An 18,182-nucleotide genomic window follows, 5' to 3' on the forward strand; every position below is an offset into this window, starting at 1 on the left:
TTATGTAAATATATATTTAAAATAAACTGCCTTATATTAATAAATTATTGAATAATTAAAATAGGCTCTAAAATATTTATTATTGTAAATGCACAGAGTAAAAATTGAATAGATATTACAACTCTATATCATAGATAAACACAGCAAACACTTATTTTTTGTTTAAAGGAAAAAAAAGATATCTGATAATAAAATTATTTATATTTATGTGTTATATTATAGTTTATTTGAAGCATAGTTAACAGAACAGTAATTAGAATATATTTATTATTATCTCAGTATATTGGAATAGATTTCAGTATATATTTCTTAATTTTAGAATCACTCGGTACTGCTAAAATATCTTATTTTCATATTGTATTTGTAATTAAGATTAATTACATTATAAAGTATAGTATGGAGTAGATAATCAAGGTGAGTGTTCGAAAATATATGACTTTGTATTATGTTGATGGTATGATATGTTGAAAATACTACAAAATTTACTTAATAATAGAGAGCATACTTAAAAAAAATCTGTGTACAATATGCTGGCATCATAAACAATAACTTGGAATGCCTGACAGAGATGATGAAAGTCAATGGAAGGTGACAAAAATTCCGCTATTTTAAACAATGGTTAAACTCAATGTTGTAGGATCTTAAGTCAGAAATAGCAACAACTTTAGTAAGTGACAGAAATGACCAAAGAGAGAAAGAGAAAGACTATAAAACCAGGAGTATAGTATGGGCTAGATATTCGGAAACACTTAACACATTACTTGCATAATATAATGCTATATATAATAAACTGTGATAAATATATGTAAAAAATTATATATGAATTGTAATCTAGAGATTAGAGGGATTTGATAGTTCGATATACAATCCGGTGTCTGTACATAAACCCCACCAACACAAACACAAAGTGCACACATATATGATATACTCTATAGTAGGTTTATATTAAAAGTTATATAAAAAAACAATAATTATATCTTACTTCTAATAAGGGGCTACACACAGATTTTATAGTATTAGTATAAAAGATATATGTTGATAAATAAATATATGATATTAAACATATAATTGACTCTTGGTTTATTAATATTATTGTTAAACTTATTAAAAGATGTGTTGTTGTGAAGCTTTTTCCTGCTTATTCATAATTATAACACCTTTCGAAGCAGAGTAAAAAAATAAATTTTTAATTAAGAGTCATGCTAGATTCCATTGTTGTATTATTTAATTTTATATCAATCTTTGAAAGGCCAATGTAGTATTTGACATATAATATAATGAATACATTTTTTTTAAATATAATTTGATCATTTGGCACTTGGCTAGAAAACTATGATATCTGTGTGTAGCCCCTGCATACATCTAGGTTGTTGAGGACATACATGTTATATGTGTAAAGTTAATATGTATTGTTATGGAAATGTTTCATTTATGTAGTCAAAGATTTTATTTTTTTATATAGTAATTATTTGTAAATATATATGATAATATATGTTGGTATCATTTAGCGATATAGTCAAATAAAATCGAAGAACATTAGAATGTGTTAGACATTATTCGTACTACTATATATGCACTTAATCACACAGACATATAAACACACAATATGCTGTCATACATATATATCCACTCATAGACACATGCATATGTGATATAGTAAATATTTCAATATTATTTAATCAGGGTAAATAAATTATTTAGTCATTTATGTCCATACCTGCGTAGCCTGTTTTAAAGAAGTAATAATACAATATTACTAAATGTCTATGTATCTCACTATGGATAGGATTTTCTATGGATAATTTCTATATGAATAAGATATCTACTATGTCTAATATTACTGACGTATGATTTAAAATTTTAGAGAATGAATTCCTTTTTTTTTTTCAAATATGAATGTGACAAGTTATTTGTATAATGTTGGAAGAACTCTTCGAGTCACATAGTAGTCATCTATAAGAGGATTTGGCTTTTGAATTTAGTTAAAAATTCAAGATAATAGTAACTAAGCGAGATAAGGATATATTGCTGTTGCACAATATCCATGTAGAGGCATCTTTATGTTCTAAGGATGTGTTACAGGGCCATAAGTGTTTGTAAGCATCCAGCCGAGAACAGTTGTAAACTCTTATTGAATATACATTATTATGACATCAAAATGCATTACCCTTGTACGTTTACCTAATATCAAGGTTCTTCAACCTTTAAATGTATAGCAATTGATATTGAACTCTATACTTTTGACATAAGGTTGGAATTAGTATAAAGAAATTTGATATACTTAAGAACATTGTCACGAGGTACAGTACCCGGCGATAAATATTGCACATCGAACTGGAATGAGACAATCGGCTAATTTCGGCTTTGTAGACCATTATCTCTGGCCCACACTACCTATATGACGTTTTATCAGTCGTGCGACAGAGATAACGCTCTACGAAGCCGTAAATAGCCGATTGTCTCTTTCCAAAGTTTGATGTGCATTATTTATCGCCAGATATTGTGGGTGTATATTGTTCCTGGATATTTACAATTGCACCAATTGCACCATTTGCACCCGGAACCCCTTTCACTGTTGTTTAGTAAGTATCTTAATAAGAAGAACCGTTCCCATGTTACAATGTCTAATTAATATAATATTGATATATAGAAATTGTATTAATTTACTCTTCATATGAAATGACATCAGCTGATCAATTTAGTATGAAGGAAGATTTGTCTTACAATGTTTATATATATATATATATATATATATATGTTAATGTTTGTATCTAACCAATTTTTATCACTGGTTTACTAGAGGGCTTTATTAGAGATTGAATATAGCCCTATCTCACTTAATAGATTTAATTTCAGACCATGCTGGAATATAAACAAAACATGATTAATGAATGTCTTACCACCTTATTTCAATGATCGAAATTCTTCATAAAAATAATTTTGAAAAATTTTGGTTCAGAAATATTGACTCTATTTTTACATCTTCATATTCCTCGCAATTAACTACATGATATTTGATGTTTTCAGGCGTTGATAGGATTTTTGATACAAGTGTGACATAACATAGAGATCACTGCACCAAAACACTAGAGCATCACCCCATCACACCACCACTGCAACCAACCCACTAATGATGGCCCACCACTAATTAACCACTACCAACATTTCACTAATGCACTGTCCCACCACTAAATTATTTCACCACACCCACACTTCACTAAGTCAATTGTTCCAACAGCGGAGCTATATCAGGGTACTTTCATGCGAAGAACTCGGTTTTACTGGCCATGTCAAACTCTGCTTCCTCCATCTTGTACATCTCAATCAACTGGAAAAGGAAATAATGGTATTAATTTGATATTTACATAATTTTAAAATTTCAAAATTAATGAACAATCCGTCAATTTTTTTTCTTTGCGGAGGTGGCTAAATATTGACCCTTTTCTTACTTAGGATAGACTACCGCAAGGTAACGCCTGATACCATTAATTTTTTTTATCTTATAGAATAAATAAAATAATTTTAGTTATGGAAGAATGGCGTTTCTTAATAAAAAGTCTAATGATTAAAAGAAGGTTTTTATAACTGGTTACTTTCAACAAATATTTTGTTAACATTATCAAATCACTTATTATAATAGTCAGTAATGGACATATAATAGTATTATAGTGCATTGAGTTATGACAAAAATATATAAATGTCATCCATATTGTTAAATAAATAAATGAAATTATTAGGTTAGCCGCCACTGCTACTTTTATAAGTACTCATTGTTTATAAGTGCATTAAATCGATAAATAAAGTGATCACTCTAAAATACGTATTGTTTATATATTTTTTAATTGGAATGGAACAGGCCATTAAATATTAAGAGTGTGAAGTCTGCCGAAGCTGAGTGTAAGAGATATAAAAAAAAAATCATCTGGTGGTTGTGCTCACATTGTCTACATCCTTGGACAGTTCTTCAAGTTGCTTGTCGTGCGTGCCTTTGAGCTTCTCCTTCTCCCTTGTGTGTTTGATGATCTGGGTCTGGAAGCAAATATTCGTTACACTGGCCACAAAAAAACAACTTTTGAATTTGGAAACCGAAGTTTACAATGGTTTGTAAAAAAAGTAATGTTGAAAACTAAACAAGTGTGCGTGGCATTTAAAAATTAAGTGAATTTAAGACGCCCACAATATTGTCACCAAGCGCGAGTTATAGAACCCTCTAAACAATAAACACGGAACCCTAAGATCAAAAAGTGCCGTAAACACGCATGACCTTGAAGTTTTTTTTATAGATTTTTGTGTACGGTTCTCGGAAATTCTAACCGAGAACTATCGCAAATTTACTAGAACTTTCTCCGTAGTATAAATAGGTGTACTCCCCATATCGACAAATTAGTGTAGTTTGTTTGAGTTATAAGATTAATATCTACGATCAGTGATACAAAGTGACTATTTGGCAAGTTATTTGGGCAGTGATTTCTTGAGCGATTTGGAAGCGAAGTTTGGATTAAGCGAAAGTATAGTTTGTGTTAAAGTAGGGTTGATCATCTGATTTGTGAATAAAGGACTCCTTGTGAATCAGTGGTGTTTCATTTCGAGTCAGAACCCACAGTACGTAACAATATTTATCTTTAGAATAATTTATTTATTCTAGATTGTAGAATTTATATTTTAAAATCCTTGAAGGCATAATTAAAGAACATTTCATAATATTTTTTAGCAAAAAAAATCGAATAGGATCCATATACACTTGACTATCGACAATAGATCATGTACTTATTGACCGTTATTCAGAGTTGTACTGTTTTTAGGTATATATTAATATTTCTTAGAGTTCCTGAACTTATTATTATTGGAGACAAAAAAATAAGTTCATTTGGCAGACAAACTATTAAGTTTCTCTCAGTGTCACATGTTTATTTTGAGCTGTCTGGTTAGATATGTATGATTTATGGGTTTGTAGGAGCTGCAATACGCCATCGTTTGCGGCGCTTAGAATAGGGGAATCCCACATCAGAGCGCTATATATTTAAGTCGGGCGAAAGAGTTAACTCTACCATACTTCTCGCTGACTGTTTTTATTAGTTGAATATTGTTTTCATAGTTTTAAAAATCGGTATAAATATGAACTATGCTTGAATGAATATATACTCAAAAACACGAATACTTAAATTTTTAGTACAGTTCACGGACTCCTCCGCTCCGTGAACACATATCAGATGAAGCTGTAAAAGCCTTAGGGCTAACAGTAAAAACATCATCGAAACAGTACAGTACAATAGATTTAATATACAAGAAGTAATTGGTGTATTTTATACAATGGATAAAAATAATTATCAAAAGAAGCAAATGATACTTGTTGTAACAGCTCCTAATAGATACCGGACTGTTTGTATTTCGTGCGACAGAGATAACGCTCTATGAAGCCGAAATTAGCCGATTGTCTCTGTCCAAAGGTCGATATGCAATATTTATCGCCGGGTATTTTATACACTTCTACTTTGGACTTTGTGTTGTCATTACTACCGACCCTAAAAAGACTCCCACAATGTCAATTACTTATATGAATGTTTTAATTTTTACGCATAAGATAATTAATTAATCTGATTTATAATCGTTTTATATGGTCAATTTGTGTTTTGCATTAAGATATACATATCACATAGATAATTAATGGCAATACATTAATCATTTTTTAGTTTACTCTTTGCAAAAAGAATTTTAAAAGAAATAATTTTTTAAACAATTTCAATAGAAGAAGAAGCTTACCTTTCTCTCGTCCATGAACTTCTTTGTATTGTTCTGTTTCTTCTCACGAAGTCTCCGGTCTTTCTCCTGTTTGGTTTTCAGCGTCTTGTCGTTGGCGACTTCCTTGCTGGTCTCCATGCTGATTTTCGCTTGGCGGGCATTCATGTCCTTCAACTCTCTGAAGAGGTTAATTTGTTTTATCAAAATAACATACTTTCTGTTAGCTCTATTTATATTTTTAGCGGGTGGACATGTCCTAGTAATGGAACAAATATTAAATTATCTATGTACCATTAAAGAATCCATTTTTTATCTTAACCTTCGTAGACCTGCGTTTGTAGGTCTTACTTAACCCTTAATTTGACAATGTATGCCCCAACATACATCAACTTTAAAAAATATTTTGTATTAGAAAATATATAAATAACGTAAAATTATATTTTATCACCTTGCAACTTTTAATAGAAAATATAAAACAGGCATCTGGTATCAGTAATTTTCTATAGTCGTTTTATGTGTATAAATAACATTTCTGATGACAAAATTCAGGTTTTATAGCATTTTATACTTTGCCAAATTAAGGGTTAATCAGCTAGTAATCATATTATGTGATGCCAACGTAGACACTGTTGAGTCTCCCGTGGGACTGCCATTAATAGCCACTAAAGTGTTCCACTTGGACCTCTTTAGTGGCTGTATCAGAATTTTTATAGTTATTGAAACTTTGGTAGAGACACCTTGGTGCAAGTGTCAGAGCAGACTTTGAGCTAGAGTTAGAGGAAGAAGGATGGAGAGTGGCACCATTGCCTCCCTTATTGGAGATAAATGGTATCGCCACATCTTTTTGAGGTATTGCCGCAAAATTGTAAAGAAGGTAATAAGTAAAAATGCAACGTAGGTCGGCAAAGAGTAAGGACAATACAAATTGTTAATTAGAATAAAGAAAATATAGAAATAATGTAACAAAAGTGTAAGAATCCTGAAATTAAATGTAATTATAACTATTCAAAATGTGACAATAAAAGATATAATAAATAAAGATCAAAGTTAAAACTGTACTGTGATAGTCTAAAAGGGTGTGGCGTTGGAAGAAAGGCGAGGTGTGCACGAGGTGTGGTGTTAACAAGAATTGGAATTGGATCATTTGGTCACAGATGTAGAAGGAATAAAAATCTCGTCACCTATCCTGCTTGGCTTCAAGCTGTTTCATCTGAGCGAGCTGAGTCTGCTCCATCATCTTCTTGAGGAGGTCACGTTGCTCGTTGAGGCGCGTGCGTGCGCTGGACCACTCCTCCACGCGGTGCTTGGCCACTAGCTCGCTCCAAGCTGATGATTGCTCACCAACCAGCTTGCGGAACGCTGCATCGTTGCTAAGCTGCTCCTTGCTTCAAATTCAAAATGTATTTATTCAAGTAGGCATGCACCCTTGGATTGTTGATTATTAAAAACGTCAGTGTGTCAAGCGACCGATGGTCGTTGGGGCGGAAAAGTTCTCGGGTGGCTTTAACGCAACGCGGCGAAGGTAAACAACCCACTAAGTGTACCGACGGCATAGTCAGGGTCACGGGAAATCACCGGATACGAGCAGAGTAAGACAGGTCGTCGTGGCGATCTTTGGAACAGATGTAGTCTTTGCAATAGGCTTCAATCAGCTGACATGTTGATGTCCAAAAATATCATTTATATTCCAGATATCTTTTTATCTATTTGAGTCCTAAAAATACAATATAACATTAGGAAGGTAGGTGTTTTTTTTTCTTAGGTTGCTAGGACTATATAGAACATGGATGCACAGACCGCGGCCCACCGGTCGAATACTGGTGGCCCGCCGACAGCAAAAATAATACTCTCGTACATTCGAAAAATATTGAATTCTTTTCCAGAATTAAACCAAAAAATATTTAATTACCTATACTTCTGGCGGCCGGTACGCCATCAGTTCATGATTTGCCCGAGTGGCCCCTGGTCTTAATAAGTCTGTGCAACCATGATCTAGAATATCTGCCAAGCGTATGTTCGTCAATAGTTGGAATGTCATTTGGCTCAGCTCAAACCATATTAAAGAATGTTTTGTGTCTCAAACACGTCAAGATTGGTCGATGTTATACTACACAGGTATTTCGCAACTTTTTTGCCAAAACCTCGACCTATTTTGTTCCGCAACCATCGTATTCGCCTGATTTGGCTCCGTGCGACATCAGGATATTCAGCAAACTCAAAAGGCAAATGCGGGGACGCCATTTTGATACGATTGAGATAAAACACCGAATGTCAAAGGTCTTGACGGCTATAGCAGAAAAAGACTATTACAACTGTTTAAAGGACTAGAAAAAGCGTTGGCAAAATTGCATTTTATCGGATGAGAATGAAATTGATTTGGAAGAATAATTACAATTTGTGAACAAATTCACTTTACTTTTTGATCACAGTATTAGGTTATTTAATGGCAGATATGTGCGGGAAATTGTACTTACTTCTTTCCTTTAATCATCTTCTCTAGCGCGGCGCACTGTTGCTTCTGTAGTGTCATCTTCTCTTTAGCGTGACGCTTACGCATGGTCTCCAGCTCCTTCTGCTGTTTGCGGCCGGTTTTTAGGAAACCTTTCTCCTGCCGGAGTGACTCCACTGTGATAGGCTCGAACACAAGGGGCGGCTCTGTTGGTGTCAATTTGTATAGAATATTTTAGTACTCAGGAGTTAGACTTCCTTATGATTTAGGTGTAGAGTGCGTCTCTATCTTAATTGAAACAAACACTACACAGCTCTACTTGAGTAGAGCGGTTTAATACGTGCGAACATCATCATGCATCAGTTCTGATAAAGTTGTAAATGTAAACAGCATCAACCCCAATCGAAATTATGAATGTGTGAAGTAAACGCAATAGTTGTTTAGCAAATTGATAGCCTATTTATACACCCACAGAAATAAATAAAAGATTGCGATAGTATAGCGGTGTTCTTGAAGACAAGCGAGGCATTTCGGTGCTTCCTTGGTCTTACACATGAATCTTTTATATGATCCTTTAAAAATGGATTTTCGTGTAGATTGATACTTCATGTCTTACGTAACGTTATTGTATTTATATTACTGATTAAATCATTAAAATTATTATTGAAAAAAATCTGTTATCATTTCATTGAGATATTCCAAATAATCCGACTTAATATTTAGAGCGATTAAAATAAGTTTCCGTAGTGTAGCGGTTATCACGTGTGCTTCACACGCACAAGGTCCCCGGTTCGATCCCGGGCGGAAACAGTTATATTTTTTTTCATTTTTAAAATTTTAAGCCGACTATTTTTTTTTTGTTTTATGAGTTTATTAATATTTAATAAATTCATAATAATTTCGCCTGTGAAATATTTCTTACTTATTGCCAATTTTATGAAATAGATGGCGTTAAAATTAATTTTAAATGATGCACAATTTATTTAAATTTCTCTACTTCAGAATATTTAGAATTATTCTGTAATTATTAATATTAAAAATATCTGGTAGTACTATTACGTATTTCTTTCAATCCGACATACAAAGTAATATCTAATAAGTTTATTACACATACATAACATATATATTCACTGTGTTTATAAATAAAAATGTCCATATATTTTTGACTTTGCCGATCTGCCAAGTCAAGAAGAAGGAAGGGTTATGGCCCCGACCCCATTTTTGATCACCTCTCTTGCTCTCTTGCCATACATTATTTACAAGAAATTTTTGACTAAAATTTCTTGTTTCCACATTCTTGTCCTTGTTAAGTACTCTTATTCATTCCTCTCTTGTCCTACAATTCTCTTACATACTCTTCCATACCTTGTTACGTTTCAATTATTAACAATGCTATTGTTTTTTGGAGGGTTGGGAGGGATATTTCATATTATATTAAATTATTAACTTAGGCTTCATAAAATTTATAATTCGTGTAGGCGATTGTGTACGGTGTCATAAGTAATGTAAGTTTTTTTAAATAAAAAGGTGGAATATTTTTCATTTTTAAGTGATAATTAAATTTGGGAATTATTTGCTCTTCTATTATGTTATATTGCAGGGGTGACCAAACTGCGGCTCGCGAGCCAAATGTAGCTTTTTGAACGATTATTTTTGGCTCCGATTGATTGTAGATTTATTTTAATATTTACATTTATATCACCTGTGTCATTATTATTTACATTTTTCTACCATAAAATTAGCGAAATCCAAACACTAATCATATATATCTAACCGGCATTTTAAGTATTATTAGAAGTGCTGTCATATACGTGTTCCATTATATCTAACTTCAATACACATAATTTTAACTTTTGTTTAAATATTTTCAATGAATATGATTAAAAAAAAAACGTTCTTTTGCGTGTTTTAAACGCGTATTCAATTGGGGTTGGCAAAATATTTTAAATTTCGAGTAATGGCTCGCACTGGCAAAGAGCTTGGCCACCTCTGATTTATTGTATGAGTGACCAAAGAGAAAATCCATCTAAGTTTGCTATGGGCTCTTCTGAGATTTGAGAGCATTTGCAATCCTCATTTTATGTTGAAGGATTCCTTTATAGGAAAATTTAATCCTATTCTATTTTCTATTAATGGACTGAAATTCTGAAATTGGACTCATCTATTTTTCTCGTTTCACAAATGGTAACTGCAAAACGTGAACGCAAAGACATAGATGGAAATTATCAGACTTCATGGCCATCCAGCGCAAATGAAGCTGTATTCAATGACAATAAGAATTAAATCCACTCAAAAAGTCTGATCCGGAAAGACAAGAGAACCCACCATCATTAATACCTCCCAATAAAACTCTATCACCATAAGAAGATATACATGGTGATTAGTTACAGGCGTGAAGGCTTTAATGGGGTGAATGTATAGTTCAATTAATGATCACCCTGTCTACTACATGATTTAAAAAAAAATAATATAACGTAATGATAATATAGTAAATAAAGCATTTTCAAAATTAGAATAACTATATATTAAAATTAAATATTGTTAATCTGTCTTTGCATACTTTGTACTGTCAGAATTTAGAAAAAAAAATAATGTGACGTAATTAAATCTGCATGCTCGAATTTCAAAATGAAAGATTTGTTTACGTCACACAAATATTCGTTATAGTAATGTATCTAGAAATTGGCTGCAATTACATAAAAGAATTACAAAGGATTTATATTGTTGCCTCAGCGGATAATGAAAACAATTTTCAAATCATAAACCACCATTGCAATATTTAGGTCTCTCCGAAAGATATTTATGAGAGGATATAGCATAATCACCACCCTTGGCAAGGTTGGTGATCGCAGTGTAGTATTATGGTATGCAGAGGACGCTGCCGTTCATCCTCTGGAAACTTGTATAAATAATTTAAACAAATTCGGCAGAAAAATATGGTTGTAAAAGGTTAGTAAAACATAATTCCCGTGCTAAGCCGTGTTAAATATAAAATAAAAATAACCTTTAATGGTTCTCCTGTTTATTTCTAGAAGCCTCGGTACAAACATGTAACTGAAGAGAAATTTGTTCACTTCCATTGTCGAAACAAAATCAATTAGATATTTATGTTTTCGCGTCCAAATGAAAGGTCGAAGAACACTATGGCATGCTCGAATGGACTGCCGCGGAAGACTGTCGAACTAACATGAGAAACTCGGAATGTTGTTGTGTGTCCCAAGGTATAAGAATAAAGCGGGTTTGAGAAAATAAATAAAATGTAAGACAAACATTTTCATACATGGCGTTATAAGAATGATTTTTAGTGGAGAATTTTTTTCTAATATAATTACTTCCTTGCCTGTTATTTTTGTCATAATATAATATTGATTGTTTGTTTGTTGTTTCGGCGCTCCGACGCGTTGAATTTTTGAAGTGGAATAGCACCGAAGGCAGCGTGAACCGTTTTATCACTTTTATCACTGGTCTAATATATCTCCTCTGCTATCAAATAAAAATCCGCACTATTTTCTATCTAAACACGTGGTATTGAACTCCTATGATTTTTATGTGTTCTAATACATGCTCTTAACACCAATTATAGTATATACGTGCGTAATAAAATTAGCCAAGATATTTTGAAAAGAATTTTAGCGTAATGTATGGTAGGAACTTCGCCGATATGCCAGTTGCAGAGACCAGACTGTGAAAGACCAACGTCGTCTCAGGCGACGAGAAATAACCTAAAACTATGACCAACCAATATGTGGTTCAGTAAGGTCCCAAAAATAATAAGTAGTGGGATCTTATTATTTTTGGGACTCTTATTACAGTGTGAGGTTAAGATCAACGCAATAGAATGACGGGGCAATAAATTCAATAAATACGCTGTATTAAAATGATTCTGTAATACCAGAATTTTTAACCAGATAAAAACGAAGACGTGACTATCATCTTTGTTCTAATTCGTATATCTAGCAGCGGTAGCTCAGCGGTAGAGGACTGAGACTTCATGGATCATGGGTCGCGGGTTACATTCCGGGGATACAATGTTTTATACTTTATGTATTAATTATACATGATTGCCACTGTTCAGAAATAAGTTTCCAGAGGATGGGCAGCAGCTTCCATTGCCTACCATAATACCGAACTGAAATTTGAATTTAGATAAGAGCATTGTAAAAAATGCGTAACTGAATTTGCTGTGGAAAATCTAATTTTAATTTAACTTGAAGAATGCCTTTATAGGGAGGGGGGGGGGGGCTTAATTTGAGCTTATTATAAATTCTTCTCTAAATGTAGGTTAATAATATATATACAAGGTGATTAGTTAAAACTATTAAACCTTTTAGCCGGAACAAAGATAGACAGAAATAAAAAAAAAAAAACTAAATTTGGTATATGCACCGTATATATATGCATGCAGCAAAAAGCAGTTATTTTAATATTACAAACAGACAATCTAATTTTATTTGTTTGTACATATGTTCTATCTATTTGACACAATAAACGGTTTTTTGTGATGTTAAAAATTCGCAAAGAATTCTTTTAAAAACAACAAAAGTCTCAGTGAAAGGTCGTTTATCTTGTGTTAGAAAATAGATCACATGCGCACACGCATGTCCGCCAATCAGCATCCGGTAAACTAATGCACTCTGACGTCAAACGCCTACATAATTACTGGAAAAGACTCCCGAAATAAACGAGATATATCTAAATTAGAGAGTATATATTAACCGTTGTACATGTTTACTTTTACAAGATCTATGGTATGAGATTCTGGATCGTAATAACAAAGATTCTTCACAGGTCGGGATGCGTTTAGAACCCTTTTATATTCATTATACTTTTATTATGTTGAAATATATTAGAGTAACACAATTTGATTCTAATTTCCATCAAATTGAAATCATTAGGTATTTCTCGTGTGCGACGTGCGATGTACTAAAGCGATGACAAATAATATATATATATATATATATATATGTATATATATATATATATATATATATGTATATATATATATATATATATATGTATATATATATATACACAGAGTCTGAGTTTGGTTATAAAAGGTGGAGCAAAAGTAATGTCATAATTTGATCCGAAAGACATTTTCATCTAAATTAAAAAAAAACAGTTTAGTTCCTAAAAAAAGCTTATTTCAAAGTGTAAGATTTATGAGTAATTGAAAATAAAATATTTCTAAAGTGTCCACTTCTCAATTTGAGGAATAATTGCGCTCATTTTATCGCATTTTGAAACATTAAGACTCTAAATTGGCAAAATCTTCTTCGATGTTAACTTTCAAGGCTTGCAAGGCTTTGCACGAGGCACTCGGCCGAATGCTGAATTGTTTGAGCACATGATGCATGACAACGAGTAATACGACGACAAACATCATGCTGCGTTAAAACAACTGACTTAAAATTTGTCAAATAAGTAGTAACAATAATTCCACTTTCTAAAGGTATATTGCTTCATGGCTTAATGACAGCAAATTTTTTATATATCTAACATCATAAACGTCAAAGTACAGTGCCATTAGGCGCCATTTGTAAAAATTAAGGCATGCCCACATTAGGACATTATTTTTGCGCCACCTGTTAAATATAAAAACATTAAGCTTTTACACCTATTTATAATAGTAATCTATATGTTATGGTAATGCGACAGGCAGATACATATATAACACATAGTAAACACTAATTTATTCTAATATGTAGCGATCCGAATTTAAAAAATGATATATCTACTATATTATTATCACGCTAATTATTATATCTGAAACCATAGATAATTGGATAGGATGTAGCATATATAAGTTGAAGCGAATGCGCTATACACTCATCTCTTTAGTTTATTCATCTATAACCAACCATCTTGTAAATTTATAAATACTAGAAGCGTTGTAAGCCATCTCAATTTTTTTATTTGTATGGATTAATTGATTGAAATCAAACATCAAAGAGTAACAAATCCGAGTGTACACGTGTATGTATTTATTATCAAAATTGAATGTAAACATAACTAATTCAATTTAATACTGTTATTATTGGGACTTTAATCATTTATTTATTTCATTTATTTATTATATATATATATATATATATATATATACACATATACATATGGAAGCTTCTTATTGTCAAACATTTAATTTAAAAAATGTTTTATTTTCTAAAATGAACTACAGGTTTCTCAAAAATATATAAAAAAAACAATATCAGATCATACAGTATATATATACATAATAGCTATTGTCAATTCGGATGCGACAGAATTTTTTTTAACGACTATATGCTAAGCATTGGACTTCTGCCTCGTCTGATATTAAGCGAACGAGGTCTACGACTCCCAAGTTATAATTAGCTAGAAATATCAACGCTAACAAAGAATTAACGATATGAATAAAAATGTCACCAAAAATGTTCATTTACGGACTAAAAATGGACTATTTTTCGACAATTATTTTTGCTTTTCGGATTGTTGAGCTCCAATTTTACCCGATAAAGTTTATTGTTAGGTTTTAAGAATTGAAATTAGGCATAAGCAGGTTTATTCTTGAATAAGACAAAGGAGACAATTCCTTTAAAATAAAAAAAAAAATTGCTTTACGCTCGTAATTTGGACCACAGGCCAATAACCGCCCAAAATATCCGACCGTGTTTAGGCGCCAGAGTGGTGGCGGTACGGATGGATATAAATGAACATTTAAACAATCTTCCGTATTTACACTGTATAACATTTGATGTAATTCGGTGTAAATGCGGAATTACAGTTTATAACATGAATTAATTTTGAATAGAATATATGTTGTCCGATTCTCCGCCCTGGCCGATATGATACGCACGCTAAGATTCACGAAAATCGGTCGAGCCGATATATGTGTATATATATATATAAATAGCTTCTCGGAAATTGAACTCGCGGCCTACTATCGTAAATCTCTGTCCTTTACCTCTGGCCTAACATTGCTCATTGAAGTGGACTATTTTTTTTATTTTAATCAGGTTGTTTATCTTAGAGATATCAGACAGGGTTCTAGTGAGTAGGGAGGTACAAATTTTCCGTTGGAAAGCCAAAGTTCTGAGAAAAATTGATAGAGAAGAACTCACCTTCTTTCTTCTCCTCGATGGTGACCTTCTTCTCCGGCGCGCTCTCTTCAATACCCATGGCCTTCATGTTATCCGTGCGTTCCTTGGCCGCACCCATGAAGGCTCGGGGATCAGACAGCGCTGCCATGAAGTCTGTAAAACAGTATTAAGTCAAATACATTCTTTGAAGTTTTGACTAATAAGATAACCTTCCAAAGTCTAGATATTTTTACAATAAATAGATTAATTTTCTTTCACGTAACTTAACTTAAACTTAGTATAAGGGTACTATGTATGTGTAATTATGTTTATTCATTGGCGCTTTTTTAATTTATATATGAAATGGTGGGTGTTTGTAATTCATTTCAACCGATAGAAGCCTCCTGTAAGGCACAGGCCTTCCTTAAAGATCTGCTGCTAGCATCCAGCAACCTTCACCGGATTGGCAAGTTGAATGGACAGGCCACATAGCGCTCAGAAGATTACCACTGAAGCCTTAGGGTTCTGTAGTGAAGACCATGGATCAGCAAGCGTACCGTAGAACTGCCAGCAGACTAGATACAGGCCTCTAACTGGTTCTATTTGAAATCTACGATGAGACGGGGCTATATCCAGCTATGGACCTCCTATGGTGATGATGATGATAGAAAGCAAAAAGGAAGTACACCAATACCTCACTTTGCGACGCGGTTACGTTCCAAAAAAACACGACGACAACAAGTGACAACGAAACGACGCAAAGTGAATTAAGATTTTCTATAGCAAACCATGTAAAGATCGAAGATAGGCTCCAGGGTTACGAAAATACTACTTTTTATAAAGAAAATTGAACAAAGTAAACATTTAAAAAACCAAAATAATATAACTCTGCCAATAAATAAATTGGAATTATATTTACCTTTTTTGTAACCAGAAACAACACGTAAAAATTTATATAAATTTATTATTCTCTTTAAAAAAAATCACAACACACTACGTGATTGAAACAGAACTCTAAAATTACCAAAACAAAGTGAAAATAAAACTGTATTCAAATTGCATTGATTTTTAGTTAGAGAGGGAATATCCGAGTTTTGATGGCATGGCGCATTTAGAAACAAGTGTTGCCATCTTTTGGAACTCGAACCCAAAACAACGCAACCTCGAAAATGTAAAGACGCACAGTGAAAATTAGTGCTAATTAAGCAGCAACTTTGAAAAGAACGCAAAACGTAACGTCGCAAAGCGAGGTATTAGTGTATATAAAAAGTAAGAAACCTTCAAATCCATCGGGCACGTAGATCTTGAGCTCGATGTTACAGAAAAGCATGGGCAGAGACATGGGGAAGTTCGCCTCCGTGCGAAGGGAGATATGACGGTAGCCGGCTTGCAGACCGTCCAGGGGCAAAATACGCTGCCCCAGCAGTTTGCCGTTCTCATCATAGACACCGAAACGCAGCACCGCCAAATCAGGTAACACCACCTGGAACATGGAGCCTGATAAACATGCGTAGTCAACTCATTTCACTATGTTCTTAAATTTATCTATTCGGTAAAATTAGAAGGCTGTGTTCACAATGACCAGTAGAAGTATTGTTTTTAAACGGTTTTATTTAGTTCGACTCGTATGGAATTTATTTGGGTCAAAATTAGAAATTGAAATTTAAGCACCTTCCCGTTGTCAGATTGATCTTAAATTTGGTACACACATTTAATTTAGATGACAATACAATTTAATAAAATCAATAACATTATAAATCTAAGATGGCCGCCGATACAAAATGGCGGATTACATATTTTTCCTTAACCCCCTCAATATGGGTATCAAATGAAAGGGCTACACTAGTAAAACACGACGATTATGTCAAAATTTAAAATTCAAGATGGACGCCGTTCCAATATGGCGGACTAGGTACATATTTTTCCACAACCACCACAATATGGGTATCAAAAAACTGTTTAACTTAAAAGTTTTTTAAATGTATTTATTATATATAAGTATGTTATTAACAATAAACAGATTTCTACATCACCTCTCACCTCTCAAGTCTAAGATGGAAAATTAAGGTCTTATATGGACTTTAAAGTTACTGACCTTACGGAATAGGAAGGGTTCCTCATTGTAGACAGGGTTCAGTCCGTTCGCTGGCACCATACGAGTCCTGAACTCCTTACGGATGGTGTCTGACGGCAGGCCATACATGTCCACCTCCACGTACGTCCCCACCTTCTTGTCTGATAAGAACTGTCCCGCTATTACCTGTATGTAGTACAAATTAACAATACAATTACAATTGATATTAAAAACTTGCAAATCTATACCATCACTACGATTTAATATTGCGTAATTAACAAAAATTAGGCGAAGTCCACAGTGTATTTACAAGGCACCGTGAATAAACCAATACAAAAAATTTTGACTGCAAAAAATGTTCAGTTAATTTTTGATTAACAAAATTTAATTTTTTTAATTAAATTCCGCAAAACTTTATTAATGTACCATTAATTAAATTTAAACCATGCAATAAATTTTGAGTAAAAAAAAAATTATTCAGTAAACTAATATATAAATGAAAATAATTTTGGCAATGGTATTCGATATTTTGTTTTGTTAGTTATATCTGATAGAACGTGTAAATATATAAATTTTAGGGGCAATATTACGTCAGTGGCATCTAAAGGGGTATTCTACAGAAACAAAATTATTCATTTACGTCGGTATAAATATATGGGCGAATCATATAGAAAAGACAGTCGTCTCACTCAATGTGGATCTCTCATCATCAGTCCCTACTGAGAGAGGTCACTGCAAGGACAAAATCTCTCCCAAAGATCACCACGATGACAGGTCTTAGTCTGCCTGTATCCAGCGATTTCCCCATGACCTTGATTATGCCGCCGGTCCACCTATGTAATATAGTGGCGGTAATGATGGT

General features: G+C 33.0%; 1 protein-coding gene and 1 non-coding gene across 2 annotated transcripts in view; one reads left to right on the forward strand and one right to left on the reverse strand.

Moving 5' to 3' along the window:
- Positions 1-1,729: 1,729 nt before the first annotated feature.
- norpA (no receptor potential A) overlaps positions 1,730-18,182 on the reverse strand; it is a 58,723-nt gene continuing 42,270 nt past the window's right edge. The window contains exons 14-21 of the mRNA XM_068771920.1: positions 17,342-17,506; positions 16,525-16,729; positions 15,289-15,420; positions 8,214-8,394; positions 6,921-7,124; positions 5,761-5,917; positions 3,940-4,029; positions 1,730-3,328 (exon numbers count right to left, since the gene is read on the reverse strand). Coding sequence (XP_068628021.1) covers positions 3,260-3,328; positions 3,940-4,029; positions 5,761-5,917; positions 6,921-7,124; positions 8,214-8,394; positions 15,289-15,420; positions 16,525-16,729; positions 17,342-17,506 — 1,203 coding nt within the window. The 3' untranslated portion in view covers positions 1,730-3,259. The remainder of the gene's footprint in view (positions 3,329-3,939; positions 4,030-5,760; positions 5,918-6,920; positions 7,125-8,213; positions 8,395-15,288; positions 15,421-16,524; positions 16,730-17,341; positions 17,507-18,182) is intronic.
- On the forward strand, positions 8,926-8,998 carry TRNAV-CAC (transfer RNA valine (anticodon CAC)). Its single transcript has one exon. It is a non-coding gene; the product is annotated as a tRNA-Val (tRNA).

This window comes from Battus philenor, unplaced genomic scaffold, assembly GCF_028537555.1.
Source record: "Battus philenor isolate CCGP_79_NKW_IND1 unplaced genomic scaffold, ilBatPhil1.0.hap1 SCAF_11, whole genome shotgun sequence".
Classification (NCBI taxonomy): domain Eukaryota; kingdom Metazoa; phylum Arthropoda; class Insecta; order Lepidoptera; family Papilionidae; genus Battus; species Battus philenor.